The 20,557-nt window shown below is 52.1% G+C and overlaps 7 protein-coding genes across 7 annotated transcripts; 6 read left to right on the forward strand and 1 right to left on the reverse strand.

The window, feature by feature from the left end:
• Positions 1-436: 436 nt before the first annotated feature.
• Positions 437-1,876, forward strand: J4E78_003294 (uncharacterized protein; the record flags this gene model as incomplete). The annotated part of the gene is made up of 2 exons (XM_049363934.1): positions 437-942; positions 988-1,876. 2 exons carry the CDS (start codon positions 437-439, stop codon positions 1,874-1,876), a joined length of 1,395 nt encoding a protein of 464 aa, XP_049224599.1.
• Positions 1,877-2,305: 429 nt separating this feature from the next.
• On the forward strand, positions 2,306-4,847 carry J4E78_003295 (uncharacterized protein; the record flags this gene model as incomplete). Its single annotated transcript, XM_049363935.1, has 3 exons — positions 2,306-2,574; positions 2,631-4,066; positions 4,117-4,847. The coding sequence occupies 3 exons, from the start codon at positions 2,306-2,308 to the stop codon at positions 4,845-4,847; spliced, it is 2,436 nt and encodes an 811-aa protein (XP_049224600.1).
• Positions 4,848-5,960: 1,113 nt separating this feature from the next.
• J4E78_003296 (uncharacterized protein) lies at positions 5,961-6,979 on the forward strand (the record flags this gene model as incomplete). The annotated part of the gene is given in 3 exon segments (XM_049363936.1): positions 5,961-5,968; positions 5,983-6,262; positions 6,332-6,979. 3 exon segments carry the CDS (start codon positions 5,961-5,963, stop codon positions 6,977-6,979), a joined length of 936 nt encoding a protein of 311 aa, XP_049224601.1.
• A 3,465-nt stretch (positions 6,980-10,444) lies between these two features.
• Positions 10,445-13,000, reverse strand: J4E78_003297 (uncharacterized protein; the record flags this gene model as incomplete). Its single annotated transcript, XM_049363937.1, has 1 exon — positions 10,445-13,000. The coding sequence occupies one exon, from the start codon at positions 12,998-13,000 to the stop codon at positions 10,445-10,447; it is 2,556 nt and encodes an 851-aa protein (XP_049224602.1).
• A 395-nt stretch (positions 13,001-13,395) lies between these two features.
• On the forward strand, positions 13,396-14,220 carry J4E78_003298 (uncharacterized protein; the record flags this gene model as incomplete). The annotated part of the gene is made up of 1 exon (XM_049363938.1): positions 13,396-14,220. The coding sequence occupies one exon, from the start codon at positions 13,396-13,398 to the stop codon at positions 14,218-14,220; it is 825 nt and encodes a 274-aa protein (XP_049224603.1).
• Positions 14,221-15,256: 1,036 nt separating this feature from the next.
• Positions 15,257-15,827, forward strand: J4E78_003299 (uncharacterized protein; the record flags this gene model as incomplete). Its single annotated transcript, XM_049363939.1, has 3 exons — positions 15,257-15,372; positions 15,429-15,558; positions 15,615-15,827. 3 exons carry the CDS (start codon positions 15,257-15,259, stop codon positions 15,825-15,827), a joined length of 459 nt encoding a protein of 152 aa, XP_049224604.1.
• Positions 15,828-17,528: 1,701 nt separating this feature from the next.
• On the forward strand, positions 17,529-20,321 carry J4E78_003300 (uncharacterized protein; the record flags this gene model as incomplete). The annotated part of the gene is made up of 1 exon (XM_049363940.1): positions 17,529-20,321. The coding sequence occupies one exon, from the start codon at positions 17,529-17,531 to the stop codon at positions 20,319-20,321; it is 2,793 nt and encodes a 930-aa protein (XP_049224605.1).
• Positions 20,322-20,557: the final 236 nt, after the last annotated feature.

Here is a 20,557-nt window from a genome sequence, read left to right on the forward strand (position 1 = left end):
CCGAGTGAGCACTCCTCAGACCGGGACAAGCTGCTTGGTAGCGGCGACACTTCCAACATTCACAGCTGACCGAATAGAGCGTCGCTAGTCGTGGAACAATATTATTGACTGGAATGTTGTCAACTCGCAAGGTTGCTGATGCCACAAGCACCAACGACTAACACTGTTTCAATTCAAATGATGAAGAAACTTCACTTCTCAATACTGTACCTATCCGAAGCCATATAAGATTGCGTATTCTTGACATGTCGCGAAAAGAACACAATGAAGGAATCCATAGTATACGTGAATCCGACTTGATGAGTTGGGATGGAGCAGTCGCGCTAGTTGGCCAGTCGTGTCCACTTCACCATCTGAGGCAACCGCGCCTGCTTCCTGTACTGTTGGACTACCCACGCAAGCACCAAGACCGACCTCGTCCACCACCACCGCCATAATGCATTGTCGCAGTATCGACGTCGGACTGCATTCCCAATTCGATATCGAAAAACTGCCTGAGTATCGCCCAGATTCGCGTGGTAGCACCAGCTTCACGCCGCAATTGGATGAGAAGACGTCGACTTGCAGCGTCTACGTCCCAGCTTTACCAGGCAGCACCTTCTGGATCGAATATGCTGTGTCGCCGCCAGTCCCCGAAGGGCACTACTTCCTGTTCAAGCTGTACATCAACGGCGCGCACGTCGTGAGCTGGTCGACGGGCAAGGATGAGGAATGGCAGGGCAAGACTATGTTCGGTCTATTCGAGAGCCCCGGGGATGGCGGTGACAGGAAAAAGTTCGAGAAGCGAGTGCTTTGCTTTACAACCAAAGATGACGTAAATGCATTCGACGAGACCGCGCGCGTCGAGATCAGAGTACATCGTGCACATGGACGGAAGCGAGTCGAACGACAGGCAGAAGAGTACAAGGAAACGGAGCATGCAAAGACTGAGACTGGGATAGGGTAGGTGCCCGACAGGACACGCACGTACTATGCTAACCTCGATAGCCTTGTAAACGCTGGGCCTGCGGGACCGCAGCATCCGAAACGCTTTTACAAATTCGCCCTCATCGACCCTATCGATCAGCCTTTTGTGACATTCCGATACTACTGTCGCAGCTGGGATCAACTGCGCGAGTTGGGGCTGCTTGATCAAAATCGTGGTGTTGCTGGCGAAGAGAACGACCTCCCTGTGATAGAGCCGAACGAAGGTGGTGGTACCGATGAAGCCATCGAGGGCATAAGGGCCTGTAGCGCCATGAGCAGGGATTCGGAAGATGTCTTTCAGGACTGCGAAGAGAACTTTGATGGACGAGCTGCGAGTGCTACAGGCATACGCGGACAGACTAGGAGTTCGTCAAGCCCTACACGATCCACATCAGCGGGGAGGAGAAAACCCTTTACCCACAGAGCATCACTACGACTTGTGAGCGATACAGAGCCGCCACGTGCCTACATTCCACGCGGTGCACCAGGCCCGAAGGCAGATCTGCCAGGTGAGCATGCGGATGAGAATGCACAACAGCGCTATGGCATTGTCCGCACACCAACCCCGTTCTACCGACTCTCGATACCACCGTCTATCAGACTCGGGCCTCCAGAACCAGCTTCACGGCCTCTTCCTACACTTCCCATCAAGAACGACTTCGAGACATCCACGTCATACCACCCGCATCCTGCGTATCCACTAGACGACTGGACTGTGCGCACTCCCAGCCCCGTCAAATCGGTTCGGGACGGTATATCCACTCCGCCGCCATTCAAGCGCAGAGAGCAAGGTCGGTCGGCTTCTGCATTGATGAGCGTGATTGCATCTGCTTGGAAACGCCGAGGATCACAGACGCCAGATGGATCGCTGCGAACAGACGGTACGGAAGATGCGCAGAGGTTGCTGTGATGTTGGGGGCGTGATAGAGCCGCGGTGGGCAGTGTGATTGCAAGTGCTCTGAAGCGGGCACGTTGACATTGCGATATTAATGTACACGGTGAAGTGAAGAGGTCGATGGCTTGTTCATGAAAGCTTCTGATGCTGCTGTACGCTACTCAATCAACATTTGAGATGTCATGAGGTCAGGACGCGTAAGATGAAACGTGGGACGATTGCCGATCGGCACGATGATGCAAGGCACCACGCCGTGATTCGCTCCTCCACAACCCCGCAAACTGCAGCTACCTCGAGCTTCCATCCCAGCTGACAGCTCCAACACTGTTGCGTGCTTCATGCTTCTTTGCGTATACAATAGCCCATAACCCATGTTTTCGTCATCATAGCGTCGAGCATATTCTTTTGGTATTGATCTGGCGGCGATAGTCCTTGAACTCCACCATGCGTCCCTTTACTGTCGCCGCTGCGGCGCTCCTAGCAAGCGTGGCAGATGCGTCGACTCTCCAACCACCCGTCCTTCCGTTGATCGTGCGAAACCCATATCTGAGTACATGGCTGCAAAACGCAAGGGAAGAGCCATGGAGCAAATGGCCCATGTTCTGGACTGGATCTGAGGTTGGCTTCAGTGTTATGGCGTCGGTCCCTGACACGAACGAAGTATACCCGCTACTCGGCCGACCTCATGATTCTCTGGAGCAAAAGGACAAAGAGTATGTTTACTCTAACCTCTCGGAGCGCAACCATTGCTAACTTCTACCCGTAATAGTTACGCGATAGCATACCCCATATACCGGGGTGCTAAATACGACGCGTCGACGACCAACCTTACGTACTCTATACCCGCACCCAATGCACTCCGCTCAGCGAAAGACGTCGAGATCACCTTGTCATTCCTATCACCCATTACACCGACCTCGACTTTGCGCCAGACCATACCGGCAGCATACCTGTCTATACACGTAGAAGGAACGTTCGATGTCAACATATACGTGGACGTGAACGGACAATGGGTCAGCGGCAAGAGGGAGAGCCTGATAGAATGGGGCTTGTTCCAGCATGTCGCGCCGGGTCTGAACGATAAGCTGAAGACGTGGCAAGTCAAGCGACAGGTTGAGCAGCTCTTCACCGAGACGAACGATCAGCCCGAGTGGGGTCAGCTGCACTTTACTGGGCCAGTCGATGCGCGCCATGAATCGGGCACATCCGCGCTCTTGCGCCAGCGATTCGCTCGAACCGGGACTTTGCAGAACGAGGTCGATGGGAACTTCCGTGCCGTCATGGATGAAGAGCCCGTGTTTGCGTTTGCGAAAGCCTTCAAGCTGGCAAACTCTTCCACTACCGGCTCCAAATCCAGCAGTAACAGCGACAGCGTCCTGTTTACGATAACCCACATCCAAGATCCGGTCACACAATATGCATCTGCTCGCGGTCTCACGTTCATGCGGCCGTTGTGGAAGTCCTGGTTCCCTCAAGACGACAAGCTCATTCAATTCCATTACGGCGATTTCGCAATGGCCAAAAGCCTCGCTGGAAACTACTCAGAGCAGCTGCGCATCGATGCCTACCAATCTGGCTCGACGAACTACGTGGACATCGTTGCCTTGTCTGCACGACAAGTCATGGGTGCCACGAGCTTCTCCGGGACCAAAGACAACCCGTTGCTCTTCTTGAAAGAGATCTCGTCCAATGGAAACAGTCAAACAGTCGATGTCATCTTCCCGGCCTTCCCGTTCTTCCTGTATACGCAACCTAGGTGGTTGGCGTACCTCTTAGAGCCACTTCTGGAACACCAGCTGTCCGGCCAGTATCCCAACAAGTACTCGATGCATGACCTTGGCGCACATTTCCCTAATTTGACAGGACACGCCGATGGACGGGACGAGTACATGCCTGTTGAGGAGTGTGGCGATATGCTGATCATGGGTCTAGCATTGGTCAACTCGTTAAGCTACAACTCTGACGCACAAGCTCAGTCCATCTGGTCAGCTATCGGCAACGACGCAGACCGTAGTGCTGATGCAGCCAACGCATTCTCTCTGAACGGCGTCGGGCTGCACGACGGAGTTGACTACATCGATGAGACTTGGGGCGGAAGTACCAAGGGTATCGATCAGGCGAAAAAGTGGCTGGAAGGCAGCTATGACCTGTGGAAGCAATGGACCGGCTATCTTGTCGAAGACGCTCTTGAGCCTCACAACCAGCGTAAGTATTGACCCGCCGTTGTTCGAAACACAAGCTAACCGACATTATAGTCTGCACTGATGACTTCGCTGGCTGGCTGCCGCTTCAAACAAATCTTGCCCTGAAGGGCATCGTCGGCATCAAAGCCTTCAGTGAAATTGCAGACCTCATGGATCGACCCGGCGACGCAAAGCATTACCGCAACATCTCCGAGACGTACATCAAGAAGTGGCAAGAATACGGCATGTCGCGCGATGGCACACATGCCAAACTCGCGTACGACTGGTACGGTAGCTGGACCACTCTATACTCGCTTTACGCAGATGCCGTACTCTGCTTCCACCCCACCATCACAAATTCGTCTTCCATCTCAGAACAGCCAGATTACGCATCTGGAAACAATCAGGCGCAGCGACCCTTGTCGCCATCCAAACACTCGTCCGGCCGCGAACCCATCACCGAGGATTTCATCCCCGACAAAATCTACAACCTCCAGAGTGACTGGTACTCCACGGCGATGCAAAAATACGGCCTTCCCCTCGACTCTCGTCATTTGTACACCAAGTCCGACTGGGAGTTCGAAGCCGCTGCCGTTGCGAATAAGAAGGTGCGCTCGGAGATTCTTGATCGGGTGGCTCTTTGGTTGAATGAGACCGTCACGGACCGCCCTTTCACGGATCTTTATGTTACTGAAGGTGATGGTGGATTCCCTGGACCTTGGTTTTTTGCGAGGCCGGTTGTTGGTGGGCACTTTGCGTTTTTGACGCTGGAGAGGGCTTGTGGTGGGAATGGGGGAAAGTAGGATGGTGGAGGTTGATGGGTGGATGTACCCAGGTCACTGCATAGAAAGGGCAGTCTGCGGTGAGAAGATTGGACACTAGATGGATGCGACTACTAAACAAAGTATCACTCAAAATCATCGCAATCGAATCATCGTGACACGAGCGCGAACTCAAGAAGATGCAAGTATGCATCACCGGTTGTATAATTCGAATTCGCAGCGCTTCGCGTATGGTCTCATTGATCCAGCGTCTTCTTCCAAGGTGTGTGAGTGCTGATCTAGACGTATCCGTCGTAACCGAGGTACAACCTCTTAGCGGTTCATAGTACCTTCCCTAAACAACAATCCTCACGCCTGTGCACATTTGCATCAACATATGATCATTACCAACGAATCAACACGCGTCTGAAGTTCCATAATGCCGTATCCGGTACCCTATGGCGGCCGATTGGCGTGCTGTACTCCGTATGGCTGAGTTGATAAACGCGCTTTGTGCCGAACACGGCGCGTTCAAAGAAAGTGATGCCTCGCGACGATGGCTTCGGAAGTTTTCGCCTTTGTCAGAGAGTTCCATATCAACAAAGGGTCCGCGGCATCGAAGTGGTGTCTTTTGGCAGCGAACCTTGGAGTTCTCGAGTCCTGCTGAACACCACCACCACACCCTTTGAGCCACCAATTCGAGCATCGACATCTCCGACGAATATCTGGACGATACCATGGTGCTTTATCATGCGAATGGAAGAGTTGTTGATCTACACGATCAATATTTAGACGATGAAGCACGGAATCTGGCGAATCATTATCGATACATTGACCAGGTCGACGTTTACAACCAAAAGACTGCGGACGCTTCTACTGATAAGGTCCGAATCATTATCGATGAGCAAGAATATAGAACGCTCTATTGTGAGAGGGAGGGGTATTATGAAACCATCAAAAAGTTCAGGCGGAAAACCGCATACCCTATTCCAACGACTGTTGATCGCGCTACTTTGAGGAAGTGGTCGACCTTCGCCGATGATCACTTCACATACAATCCGGGAGCCAATACGCTTCACTTGCCAGTGCGTTATCCGAGACAACATCATGCTGCTCTGGGCGAGTTATCGACTCAGGATTTCAATAACAACTATCATGTTTGCGTTAGTGGAAAAAGACTCGCCGAACAACCTGATGACCAAATGGCGTTTATACGACCGGAGGAAATCATCGAATACGTCATTCCATGGCTACAAAAAGTGGAAAAACAAATCAATCGCAAAGGGGATGAATTAGACAAAGAGGACGATGCAAGACCACCTAAGGAGACGAGGCGCGCACGCCAGCCAACAGGGCCTGACGTTGCTATCACCATGAGAATTCCAGATGCACTTGACGACAAAATCCATCTCTACAACGCTATGCTGCAGCTGGGTCTGCCCAAATCCGTGCAACTGGTAAGAAAGAACTCTTCCGATGCATGCCTGTTTGTAAGACATAGACTGACCATACACCCAACGTTTTAGCCACTCATTGACGAAATCGTCATGCAGATGTACAAAACCAAGATCAATGCGTGTCAACTCGCCACCCTGGAGCATACTGTCGGGCGCTTTTACTCCAGGGGTGTTGCTGTCCTTGATCCAGTTCTTTGTCATTTCATCGGAACGTATCCTCGCAGGACCTTGCAAGATCGCAGAAACGTCAGACCTCCACCTGGAAGCGACACTGAAACATCAGATGATACGAATAAGCCCGGCGAACAACTGCCAGAAGAAGCGCAGGGTGCTGATAATCAATCGGGAGAAGAATTACCAGCACCAGCGCCAGAACCAGAGAGCAACTTCGACTTCAAGAACTCGGAAAGAAAGTATCTCGGTTACCATGATCAGCCTGCGGGCCGCGGAATACCTTATGATGAAGACAAGTTCATTCTTCCCCCTGAGCTGCCTGTCATCGGTCATAGTATAAAGCATTGGTCTGGAGTCCGCAAGAAGGGCAGCACCGCTGCGGCTCATAACGGGTTTCCTCTCAACATTGGAAAATACAAGAAGTTCATTCGGAGAAACGCGACGGATGTGATCGATGTAAATGACTATTTTGAAGAACAGACAAACCGACTGGCACATCAGAAGGACTACAAGGACAAGGGTCCGGGTGAGGGTGATTCATGATGTCTTCGTAGGACCAAAGGCTACTTCCAGTATGTCATAATTCTTATTAAACCCCAATTCTCATCGCTTTCGTCACATATATCACTGTCAACTTGGTACCACATCTTCTTCAATCTTTCATCTACATGCTTCTATCAAGATACAGTGAACGTCTTTTCCATACAAACATAACCTCGGCAGCGACGGGAACAAAAACAACGGTGGCGACAATCTGACCAAAAGTCCACTGCCCATCTGGGAAGCTCCCACCAGCTGCTCGTATCATTACACTTTGTAGTTGTCGCAGCCGAAAAAACGCCCAGAATTGCACAACAAGTGCGATGGCGACGACAACGTCGATTCCCAATTTTGCATACAACCCAACAATACCTCCATCGAACGTAGAACAGCACTTTGTCAACCAGGCTTGTTTATGATCCATGTCCTCCAAAGCAGAGGAAAGGATTTTCGAGATGACCACAATGGACAACAGCAGATAGCTGAGAATGCCGAACGCCGTGGTGAGATTGCGTTCATGTGAGCTGATATTACTAACGCCTTCGAAACAGACGCCTGCGATCACGCTCCATTCTTCGAACGTTATGGCGGTGTTTGGCGTATCCCCGATCCGGCTTTCGCCTGCATTCGTCAGACGGAGTTCCTTTAACATAGTGTCACCACTCACCAAAAGTCCCTCCCATGCGAGAGAAGAAAGGGCAAAAGCCCATAGCCCAGCATATCACAAATAAGACAAAACGTTGTCCTCTACGAGCATCGGAGAGAGGCCCCGGGTGTCCATCGGCACCGCTTCTTGGCTCCTCATATCCGTCTTCTGGAACATCAGTACCACCAGACGATCGTCTTCTAGCAGAATCTGTTGCGCCGCCTTCCAAGAACATTTCCGGTCGCAACACCATTGGAAGGAGAGGCAGAAGTGTGAGCGACGAGACAAGCCAAGCAACCTCAACTGTGAACCCGCCCATTCCAACAGCATTTACGCCAAAGTCAACCCCAGACAGTGTAACAATGCTAGCAGTTCGAATTGCGAAGGTAAAGAAGATGGCGTTGTCGAAAAAGGTTCTTGTGGCGTTCGCAACCAATAGCCTCCCGATGGTTGGATGGCCTTCTGCGCTTCGATCAAACCACATCGATATCGCTACGAGACATGCGCATATGAAGCTCTCAAGAATATATCCAATCGCCATGCCAATACCGCTGATGTCTGGATTCCCTGAGCCCCATAATGCTCCGCATACATTAGTTTTGCAATCCTTCACGAGGCTGAAATCCCCGCCCGTGGCGTTGCGGAGCAGATCGATGTACGCTGCGAAATCCGTTCGAGTGGAAAGGGCAAGACAACCAGATGGGTCCATTTTGAAAAGCTTTCAGTATGAAGAAGCAGCGAAGGAAAAGCCAGAATCATTTGTTGTAACGACTAAAAGAGGACGTCAGCTCTGATCAGGCTGGAGTCTGCCTTATCGCTAAGCTGTAGCCCCCCTGCCGCGCCGTAAGCTTAGCCCCCAACCTTGAGGTTTTTCTGGACCGACGCCCTGTCACGATTGAGACGAACACACATCAATCAACCGGTTCCCCTAGGTCGAGGTTAGATCGTCGTTCTCACTTTCCTGCTGGCGAACATTGAAGCGTTTCTTGCACACTTGTTCGCCCTGAATCTCATCACAATGACAAGCGCGCAATTGGTAAGAAGTCCGCAAGTTTCACCGACAAGGCTAAGACTTACTCTACAGTTTGATACAACGCTCATCAGCTCTCCATCATCTGCACTCGGCTCAAGCGTCTTTGCAGGGACAACTCAGTTCAATGGCCAACAATCAGTATTCAGTAGCCCAACGCGACCTTTCACAACAGCAACATCAACATCAACATCATCGACGTCAACAGTCGACGTCTCCTCTTCGTCAGCTTCACACCCGCTCCCATCGTCTGCGCCTCCAGCTACACCTCCAGCTTCAGCTCCACCTCAACCTCCGACAGCGGTTCCTCCTCCGACAACAGTCCCGCCTCCAGCCCCTACAGGTGCTCCAACAGATGTTCCATCTCCGCCAAATCCGACCTTTACTCTACCACCTATATCGGGTGGAGGACCTCCAGGCTTGTCTACAGGTATTGATACATTGCATATCACCTGGAAGTCTTCTCTATATACTGATCCCGAAGCAGGTTACACGGTTGGTACCGCGGTAGGTGGCTCCGTCGGCGGTCTACTCATTCTCTCGCTCCTTATCTTCTGGTAAGAGTCTAATTGTCGCGTTGTCCACTTACATACTGACTCATCAGGTTCCGCGCGCACAACAACAAGAAGAAGAAGTTGCGGCTATCTGTTAGTAGCGGATCAGCGCAGGCAAACAAGCTTGAAGAAGGGAAGACCTAGGGTGTGAAGGCCAATATTGTTCCAAAGAGAAAGCCACTGCTGATGAATCCTAATGCTTCTGGAACAGGGACAGGAACTCATGTGAGGAAGCTAGACGGCGGAAGAACTCTGAAGTCTACTAATACGCTGTAAGATGGACAAAGATCACGTCAGTTCAGCGGCGGGTCGCGCAGCTCAGTTCACGCAAATTTGCAACATTTTTCTATTTTTATGATGTTAGAACTATCAAACATATCGAAGATCCATAGCTAAGTGTTACGAGCACACGTGCGACCCGCGCGGTGCCCGGTCTGAACTTCGTATTGATGCAAATGGACTGATGCTCCCTCAACTAGCTTTGCTCCTCTTTTTCGGAACGCTCTCAAATGTGCGTTTGAAAACAGCAAATGGGTATCGTAGATGGGTCGCTCGTACGTGAATAGTACATGCGCCGTGTAGCTTTGGAATGGATGGCGACTTGACTGTGATGACGCGCTTGCAACGCATGCCTGTTTGGGGGCTCTCGGTCATGTGTAGTCCGTCTCTGCCCATAAGGCTCTTCCGCTAGACCATACAAATGGTGGGTATGCTGAGAGACTGGAGGGGCGCAGCTTTGGCACTTGGTTTCGTCTTTTGTGTCTGATTTGGCGTTTTTCTGCTCTCATCTTTTTTTGGTAGGTATTTCTTGCCTTTCAGGCTAAGTAAGTCTCTGTTTCATCGCGAACATATCGCAAAGGAAGAGATCTGAGCGTTGGCCATGCTGGTAGGGCCTTCTGTGGTACATTGTTGTGGCATGATCCCCATGTGTTGGGTTTCTGCTTAGCAAGATCGCACCGTATGCTTGGTATTCGTGACCAATGCCAGCGTCTTGGGTGATGGCTCCATGCTGTGCAGACGAAGACAGCGAGCTGCTCCTCTACTTACTCCAGAAGGCCAATCGTACTGATTCCGTCCTATACCTCGCCATCAATGACGACACCCAGGTTAGCGGTGTCGCACTGACTGGTATAGTCTCCGTCTCTTTCTTTCTGCTCGATGTCCTTACAGGAGCCTATGACCATCTCACTCCCGTACAATGTGTGATCGCAGTAAGGTTCAGATACCTTTTTCCCAGCTCAAAGCTCTTCGTCCTCTTTGTTGTGATTTGAGCTTTGGTTTTGAGCTTCATCGTCCTCGTGGATGTCGGTATCGTCCCAATCTACCTCAACATCGTAACGTTGAGATACTGTAGATAGAGGCTTGTCCGGTTGCACTGCTTTGATGGCCGGAGCTGCAGACTCATGCGAGGATACTTGATATCCTCCAGGTCCGTCAAAACCTGCGGAGACCTGCTGAGGACTCAAGGACGGATCCATCGCCGTCTCTTGTGTCACGACAGACCCGATGTCTGTAACTGGTTTGGATAATGTGGCATCGATGGCTCCTTGGGGTGCATCATCTTCGCCAATAATGTCGCTGCTATCCTCATTCGCAGTCTGTTCAGATCGGGAATTGGGACTGTCATGTCGCGAAATACGTCCATCCTTGATCGTCGACGGTGGCGACTCTCCTTCTTTCTGCGAGACACAAGGACCTGGAGACTCAGCATGCGTCCTAGACTGTAACGAGCTTTCCGCTGCAAGCGCAAGTGGGGACAAGTAATATTCGCCATTGCTGCCAGGTGTCGCTGCTCTTCCCGCGGGAGATGCCAATGTTGGTGTGATCGGCGGGAGTGGTGCCGTGGATGCATAAACTGTTGCCATTCCCCGCGTTGCAGCCGTCAACTTACGCTGCGCCGCTTGTTGAGCTGCTGCTCGAGCTGCGAGAGGACTGTAGTCAAATGTTGACCAGTCAATGATGGTAGGGTCGTGTGTGGTTGTAGTTGTCTCTTCTGGGTCTTTGAGCCAGTCTATACGACATGTTTTCGAATAGTCGAACCAACCAACAACGCCATCATCCTCTCGCGCACCGTAGGCCATTCGGGTCTCCGCGCCGGTGTTGTGGTCGATGTCGAAAACGCCATGCTCGTATACTACCACGGTAGAGCTGTGCGTGATTGAGATGCAGCCGCCTTCTTTCAAGGCTGCACTAGGATGCCATGATTCCAACACACGCCTGTGCTCCGGCTTGGGCGTAACTTGGCTCATCCAAGCGGGTTTGTTCCCATGGAATCGTACTGGCTGCGTATCCGGAACTCCGATGAGCTTGAGGTACTCTGCTGCTAGAAGAAGTCCTCGCTCGGTAGCGATGTGAACCTTCCCATTGTAGAGGTAGAGGTCACAGTCGCCGATGTCTCTAGTTGGCTCGACTTTCGAAGCATCTTTGCGGCCAAGGTCTTCGGACGTCCAGAACTTCTTCCTGGATAGGCGAAGCGCTTCCTGCCGCAGAACAAGCATCTTACGACCAAAGACATGAACCTCGTTCTCATCAACGAAAGATCGTTTCAGCCTGTTTGAAGGCTTATTCATAACTTCAAATGGGTACTGATGTTCAATCGTATGAGAGCATAGGAGGGGTATGCTGTAAACATCGTAGTCGAAATAAGTAACTCCTTCCTCTGGGAAGCGACCCTGACCGGCGTACAAGTGGTGATCATCCAGAGACTTCTTGATCTTAGTATTCCGTCTCTTTATAGCCTCATGGCTCGCTTTGGCCTTTTTGCGCGAAGCTACCTCGGGATTCTCTAACTCCACGAACTTCCGCTTACTGCGCTCAGCCGGCGGTGTGACTGTTTGGCTTGGAGTAGAACTAGGCTTTGGCTTTGTGCCACCTGCGCTGCTTTCGCCAGCCTTTGCGTCTTCCGTCTTGTGTATTTCCTTTCCCGCGCTTGGTTGCCGTGACTTGGGGGTTGAGACGGCGCCCTTGGTGACGGACGTATCGGGCGACATCGCGGCCGCGATCTTGGTGCTAGCATCGGACTGCTTTAGCGAGCTGGCTTTGGTGTTTTGACTTGGGGTCCGTGGAGTAAGCGCCTTTGCCTCCGGTTCCGCTTCGGGTGCTGTGATCTTGCAACCGTCTTTGACACCGTGTCTAGTCTTAGGGCTCTTTAGCTCATGAGTGACTGTCTCCAATACAGCAGTTCTGCTAGGAACAACAGGTTTCTGTTTGAACTCGTCATCACGGAGCTTCTTCCTGTCTTCCTCGGTCATGTTCTTTAGGTCAAGTAGGCTAGGGACCTTCTTGCCTGCATCAATGCTTTTCTCCACTGCTGGTGCGCGTAAATGTTCTTGTCCGTGAGCGACCATTGTCGGTTGCATTTCTCCAGGTCCGCTACGCGCTTTCTTCTTCGCATGCAGTCCAACATCTTCAGTTGCCTCTTGTTTACGCTTCCAGGAAACCTGTTCAGCGGCGTCGGTAGTCGCACTTACGCGGAGTTCTTGGACCTTGATTGGCCTATCGTGGATCTCTCTGGCTGGGGGTGGGGTGCGTGAGCGCCTGTTGTCTCGATGCTTGGATTGTTGCTCGCGCTGAATGTCTCGCCCTGGCGACTTGCTCCGCTGGTCGCCATGTCCACGCCTGCCACCGTATCCACGTGCACCATTACGGCCGCGTTCTTGCTGTTGTGCTTGGTCTTGGTGTTGAAGTCCTTCTTTCGCCTTGTATTGAACATGGGTAGTCATCGCAGTCTTGGGGTGAGTATTGTGGGCGCCGTCCGTCTTTTGGTGCGAACCGCCGTTGCGTTTCCTAGCCATAGTGTCGATTATTGAGGACAGCAAAAGATCTGTGATTTGATACGGAAGGTCGTGTGTAGAGGGGAGCAAGTCCGACTAGTGAGACAAAGGTATTGTGTGGGTCCATTGTCGCGCTAGTACCACGTGCTCTAGTATTGTCTCTGTCACCCACATTCACTACGGCCATACTTTCGAAATGTCCTTCTCGAAGGATAGTGGTTATTCTATGCGCCGCCAGGAACGAGTGGTACCGTTGTGCGCGCATAGTTGCGTCATCACGGCGTTGCAGGCGCTGTTGCCAATCATGGCAGGCAGGCGCAGCCTTTGGTGAAGAGCCATATTTTTCCGTCGCAGCAGTGCAGAGCCTCAATCCGGCTTAACAGACTTACACAGCTTAGAAACAACCTCGGAACGAAATGCTGCCGCTACACCATCGAGACGACCAAGCTACAGTTGCAGGCGCACAGCTCGAAGAGAGCTTCGGCAACATGGACATAGATACTACGGCTTCCTTCGACGATAGCCCGAAGCAGCCATTTGAAGATCTTTCGTATGAGATACGCGCTCTTCTCCTGGAAGGTCCTCCAATTTTGCTTGTCGCGTCTCATTCGGGTGCGCCATCGGACTACGCCCACCAGTGTTCTGCTGCCAAAGGTCTCGTTTCCCTCGATCGCAGTCGTCAGATGACCGAGCAAGCCGAGAGCGGCCACCGTCCATATGCCATCGAAATTTCGATTTGGGCGCTCGCTGCGGCTTCGCAGGCGATTCGAACCGGCTATGTGGAATACCCAGACGTTTCGCAACTCGCTCTTGCCCTGGGCCCCATCTTACCAGGTTACGCCATGTGTGTCCTCGACTGGCTTGTTCGGTGTTTCAGAAGCAAGACGACGACATCTTTCATTCCCGATGACCCAGAAGTCGATGGCGAAGATAAGTGGTATTGGCTGTATAGCTATGCGGCGATGCGCGCTCTCGGTATTGACGCTGTGGAAGATCTGCAGCCGTTCATCAAGCGTCTTATTGATCATGAAGGCCTCGTCGCGGAGATGACCAGCTACCTACGTCTTCTGAGAGCCCTGCAGCCTTCGGATCCAATCGTCACGTATCTTGCTGTAAGGACAGCCAGGCAGATGTTGGGAAATGCGCACGTGTTGTCGGAGGCGCAATGCGACGCCATAGGCGCAGCACACCCGCATTTCGCCGCGCTCGTCAACGAGCAGCTGCAAAAGTCGAAGTTGTGATCTCTTGTCGAACACCAGGCAGCGGTGAGGGGACGGGTCCCAATATAATAAGCAAGTAAACCTCATTGCTGGTTCAGATGTCTAGTCGAAGTAAGGCGGGGTCCCGGAGCTCCACATGCTAAACCTTTTCGGAAAGGTTCGCCTGAGGACAAGGGGCCCATCCACCTGGGCAACAACAGATGCTCTACATCACTCCCACTACCTCAACCAAATGCGCAAGTCGGTCAGCTGCGCAATCTTCTCACACCGCATCAGATGAGAGAGTCTATCTTCATGACAAGTTTATGCTGTCTCTTGTCAGCCCTAGCAAGGCCCCAGTGTGGTCGGTTTTCCTTTTCAATCCCCTATTTCGCTAGAATGTCAATGCATCGGCTTGTTCCACGGTACTGCCAAATGATTCGCTCATGCTATTGAAATGGCTCACGATTTGTTCGCTGGACCGCATCTTTTCCAGTCTCTCGTCTCTCATTTCGTCTTCATTGTGACACAAGCGCATCTCCGATTATGGAAATGCTGATGTATCGTTCGCGGCAAACCCCTTCGATAACCTTCCACTGACATTGATGTCTGATTGCCAAATGTTTCGTTGTTTCTGTCGTTTGTGTTGGGAAAGTTGACCGCTTTCTCTCTTCAGCTAAGGTTGCTGTCACCGCCAGGTGTGATGCGTGTTCCGCTCCGGCCATGGTGCTGTCCGGGCCAACGTTGAGGGACACCAGAGGAGGTGAGGGCTCGGAGACTCTGCCGGCGCATCCATTTGACAGTCGCACTAACACATCTTAGCTCAATGCAGGAGGATGTTCCTGCATGGATCAATATTACACATCCAATGTTGGGACTGTATGGTACAGCTGCATGTACTTGCTACCAGCACATAACGCTTTGATTCTATCTGAGAAGGGTGAGGGTAGTGCGAAAGTTGGTGTATAAGAGGGGCAACATCCTCACTCTAATCGAAGCACAACATCAAGCATCACTTTCAACACATCACCTCACCAACAACCACACAAGCATCATCATCATCATCATCATCATCATCATGCGTTTCTCCCAAATCGCCACTCTTCTCTCCATTGCGGCTGCGGCCAGCGCCCAGTACACCTACAACATTACCCAAGCTGAGAAGCATGGTAACATGGAGAAGTACAAGTGCTTGTATGCTAAGCCCCTCCGAAACTTCCTTGGTCTATATACTAATGCGATGATGCTAGGGACAACAAGAAGCTCAGCAAATGGATGCCCAAGTGCCTTCACCAGTGCCAGGAGAAGGCCAACCATGCTGACGGCTGTGCGCCCGATGACTTTACTTGCCATTGCATCAACTACAGCGTCTACTCTGCCGTGAGTACCACATTCGTCCTAGTTTCAGCTGCAGCACTTTTCTGACACCGTAACAGGCGATCGAGCCCTGTGCCTTCCCTGCCGCTCTCGGCGGTAAGGGCACTTGCTCGTTTGAGGAGCTCGGCAAGGCACGCCCTATCGTTCAGGACATGTGCAACTTCTTCAACGCCACTCTATACGACGACTACGCGGAGTGCGACATAGAACTGAGCGAGGAGAAGACTTACATGATCCTCGCTGACGAGGAATTCGGAGAGGTCACTTACTAGATGTAGGACGAGTAAGGCTTGGAGTGATAGATGGTGGTATTAGACTTAGGATTGAACTTTAATAGACTTTCATCTTCTCAAACATCTTACTTACAGTGGGACATGTCTTATGCAGTCGTAGTCACTGGCTTCGTTACAGCCAAGTGATTTCACAACACCTGACATTCGTCTCACATGGTGCCTTCACGACTGCCGCCCCAACTACTACAAATAGACTTCTCACGCTACAACAACCGAACCTCACTCACACACTCACACTTCCACACTCTTACACAACCATAACCACTATCCCCAATACAAGCATCCCTCCCAACAACCTCACTACAATGCCAGAGACATACGGCGAGTACGAACAAGAAGGCGGCCGTCGTGGCGGCGTCTCCGGTCAAGGTACCGGTAGCGGTAACAAGTAAAGAAGTCTAGTCGTTTTCGACCTTACTTCAAATAGAAATAGATAATGCCTGGTTCTCATCGGCGAAAAGCGCATCGTGTACACGAGCGCTTTGCTGCGTCGTCATGTGTTCGCGCACATGATAATCTTATCAGATTAATGTAACCTGGAAATCCTTTTGATTGTCATCTCTGAGTCAATAAGCTGAACTGTGATTCCCAAAAGTGGATAGACTGCGTGATGCCCAGATGTGATGTTGGGACGGATATAGACGAGTGTAAGTCGATGATGTAGGTCAAGACATGACGCCCTGGCTATTGAAACGCTAGGAAACCGGACACGCGCATTCAGGAACCCATTTCGCCGTGTGTTGTTCCGACGCCCAGGAGATGTCGCGTTTCCAAGATGAGGAGCGGCGCAGCGCGATTCTAGCTAGCGTGCTTGGCATGACCTCGGGAACGTGACGCGCGCGTGTGGCACATGTCTCCTTTCGCGCGAAAGTTCCACCAACACCTTCACATACCTACGTTATCCTCTGAGCCTACTAACTTTCTGTTCTTTCCGGACGCGTCGCGTTGACCTGCGATACAGCAGCTCCGAAGCCGCCCAGTCTGCCAGATTCAACTGGCCCTTCCGGTGGGCGTGCGGCATGGCAATATATACTGGCTCAAACCACATTCCTTCACATACGACCATAGGATCATGAAAATTAGGCTTCCCGTCCGCTCAGCCATATACAAGCATGATACCGGCGGATTAGTAGTTAGGTGGGTGACCACTAGCGAATCCCCGCTGTTGTATGTTTTTGATCTTTTTTGCCCCAGCTAAGGACATGCGGCAAGCTCTCGAGCGGTGCCTTCTGCGGGCATCGCTCCTATTTTTGCTGGTCTGGCAGTACTATTCACGCATCCATCACCCCAAAAGGCATCAATTCGGTTGTCTCTACCCCGAGGTTAAATGGCGAACAGGTCTTCGCCTTCCCACAAACCTGTCGATCTACCCCACCTCCACAGTAGCTCCACTCCTGGCCATCACACACGAGGCTCGCCAAGGACACACCAGCCTCGTTCAGGACGACCTACATTACGTTCTGTGGACACCTTCTTGCGTGCGGGCTAGTCGACGGGTATGCTACCGCAAGTGACATGGTGAGCCGGGTATTGGACGGGCCACGGCCCGTTGCGGTCAAGCCGTAGCCAGGTACCTGGTCGAGACATGCAACTACAAAATGCTTGCCCGTTGGATGGTCAGGGAGAAAGTCAAGCCTCCCCTCTGGTTGCGACCTCTTCCGCTCTTTGCACCATCTCACAATGTTTCGGGCCTTCATTGGCCTTGCTGGCCTTGTCAGCTATGCCACCGCCCAAAGCGACTCTGTCAAAGTCAAGTGGCTTGAGGATACACCGGAATACCTCGCTGGCGTGACATTCGGCCTACCGTGGCCTCGAGGACAGCACCTTGCGAACGCAACAACCTTCACCGTCTCTGGGGATGCGGAACTTCAGTCATGGGTAACAGCATACTGGCCTGATGGCTCACTGAAATGGACCGGACATGCCCTAGGAGCTAGCGAAGCGCCGGCCAGTGAATACACAATCACGGCTTCTGGTGCAGGCAATGCTTCTACTTCGCTATACAAGCGTCAAGCCAATGGCATCCAAGTCACCGACTCTGACAACAGCATCGTGATCAATACCGGCAAAGTCTCAGCAACCTTTCCCAAGTCGGGAAACATTCTGGTTTCCACCATTGAAGCCGGCCGGAAGACGGTCGGAAGCAACGGTCACCTCGTCCTACGCTCTCAAAACGGTACACCTGATGACGACGAAGATGGCAAGCCAACCGGCATCGACTACTTCAGCTTCACCAGCAAGATCTCGAACGTCACTGTATCGGAGGAAAACACCGTTCGATCGTTAGTCACAGTCAACGGCATCCATACTATCGACGGAGATGGCGCTCATGATGACTGGATACCCTTCACCGTTCGGTTTTACCTCTACGCCAACTCCGAAGCAATTCGGGTCATTCACACCATCATCTACGATGGAGATATGTACAAAGATTTCATGTCGGGTATCGGCATTCGCTTCGATGTTCCCCTAGCTGAAGAGGAGTTCTACGATCGTCATGTCCGAATTGCGGGTGTTGAAGGCGGAATGCTACACGAAGCTGTCAAGGGCATTACTGGTCTGCGTCGCGACCCAGGTGTCGACATTCGATCGAGCCAGTTCAACGGCACCGTCTTGCCACCGAACTCTACATGGGATCAGAGGGTGACCACTCGTTTACAGTGGATCCCAACGTGGAGCGACTATCAGCTCACACAACTCTCACCAGATGGCTTCAACCTCAAGAAGCGCACGAAGGCTGGCCAAAGCTGGGTCAAGATTCCTGGAGGCACACGTTCAGGTGGCCTGGCATATCTCGGCGGCGCCACGGTTGGCGGCCTTGCCGTGGGCCTTCGCGATTTCTGGAAGAAGTATCCTACCAGTTTGGATATCTCTAATGCCGCAACTGATACTGGATCAATCACCATGTGGCTGTACAGCCCTCAAGCAGGGCCCATGGATATCCGCCCATACCACGACGGACTTGGACAAGACACCTACAAGCAGCAACTAGACGCTCTTGATATCACATACGAAGACTGGGAAGGGGGCTATGACACTCCCTACGGCCTTGGCCGCACTAACGAGCTTTACATCTACGCGTTTGACAAGACTCCATCCGCCGAACACCTTGCAACGCTCACCAACTTCACCAACAACCCACCCGTTCTCATTCCTGAGCCCGAGTACATGCGCGACACCAAAGCGATTGGGTCGTACTGGGACGTGCCTGGTGCTGTGGATTCTGCCCAAGCACAAACTATCGAGAACAACATGGACTTCTTGATCAAGTTCTACGAAGACCAAATCGAGCAGCGCCGTTGGTACGGATTTTGGGACCATGGAGATGTCATGCATACCTATGATAACGATCGTCACCAGTGGAGATACGACGTTGGTGGCTATGCTTGGGATAATTCGGAGCTGTCGCCTGATCTCTTCTTCTGGGACTTTTTCCTCCGCACCGGTCGTGCGGATGCCTACAAAATTGCTCATGACCAAGTGCGCCACGGGGGCGAGGTTGACTCGTATCATCTTGGCAACTTTACTGGGCTCGGGACGAGACATGGCGTCCAACACTGGAGTGACAGTGCCAAACAGGCTAGAATCTCAACTCCGGTCTATCGAAAGACGTTTTACTACATCTCCGGCGGCGACGAGCGCACCGGCGACCTGGTAAGTGAGGTCATGGATGCTGATAAAGCCTTCCTTCGCGTAGATGCGAGACGCAAGGTGCGAGAACCGGGTGTTGTCTACAACCCTGATCCCAAAGCGCTATTCCTCAACTTTGGCACCGACTGGGCTGGTATTGCCCAAGCGTATCTTATCGAGTGGGAGCGTCGCGGGCCTCGCTGGGAAGAATCTCGCAAAAAGCTCGTCGAGTCCATCATGACATATCCAAAGCTCAAGAATGGATTCGCCACTGGCGAAGCTTTCTACAACAGCCTCACTGGTGCGTGGGCACCGCCGCCGACAGACCCGAACAACACCGGCAACGTCACGGTTTCTCATTTGTCTGGTGTGTTCGGCGTTCTTGAGACTATTGATCAGCTTATGGACCACTTCGGTACGGAGCAGAAGAATCTCACTCAACCTTTCTTCGAAGCCTTTTTGGACTATTGTTACTATTACGGCGCCGGGAAGGCTGAACAGAAAGCTCGTTATGGCAAGGACTTTGGCACTTTAAGTCTGATGCAAGGCCACTCGCGCTTCACCGCATATGTCGCCAATCACCGCAACAACGCGACACTCGTTCCAAGAGTTTGGTCAGAGTTCTTGGGCGATGGTAGTAAAGACGGGCTTGCACCGGGTGCTCCATGGGCGAGGGTGAGGGTCGATGGAAGTGACGCACTTACTGCTGTCGATGAAGCCACATGGGTCAGTACGAATGCCGCGGCGCTATACGGCGTTGCTGGTATTGAGAATCTGGCTCTCGTAGGCGCGCCCGACGTGAGCACCATTGGAGGTGGTAACGCGACAAAGGGATCCGTGTAGTCCTAGTCATTCGTATTAGCCAGAATTCTTCACTGCGAACTACCGCCACATTCCTATCTCTATGCATGTTATCTTTGTTGGCTCACTACCCGCTGAGTGCACGAGCATTGGTTCCGCTTTATACGATGCATTCCACTATAACGGCCCGGCACCTCCGCGTGGCACAGTCCGGATAAAGGTCGGCGGCGTGGAGAAAACCTTAAACTGTGAGTAGCGAGCGGCATGGCCCCTGTGAC

Source organism: Alternaria triticimaculans (assembly GCF_023758025.1).
Source record: "Alternaria triticimaculans strain BMP 0046 chromosome Unknown scaffold_3, whole genome shotgun sequence".
Classification (NCBI taxonomy): domain Eukaryota; kingdom Fungi; phylum Ascomycota; class Dothideomycetes; order Pleosporales; family Pleosporaceae; genus Alternaria; species Alternaria triticimaculans.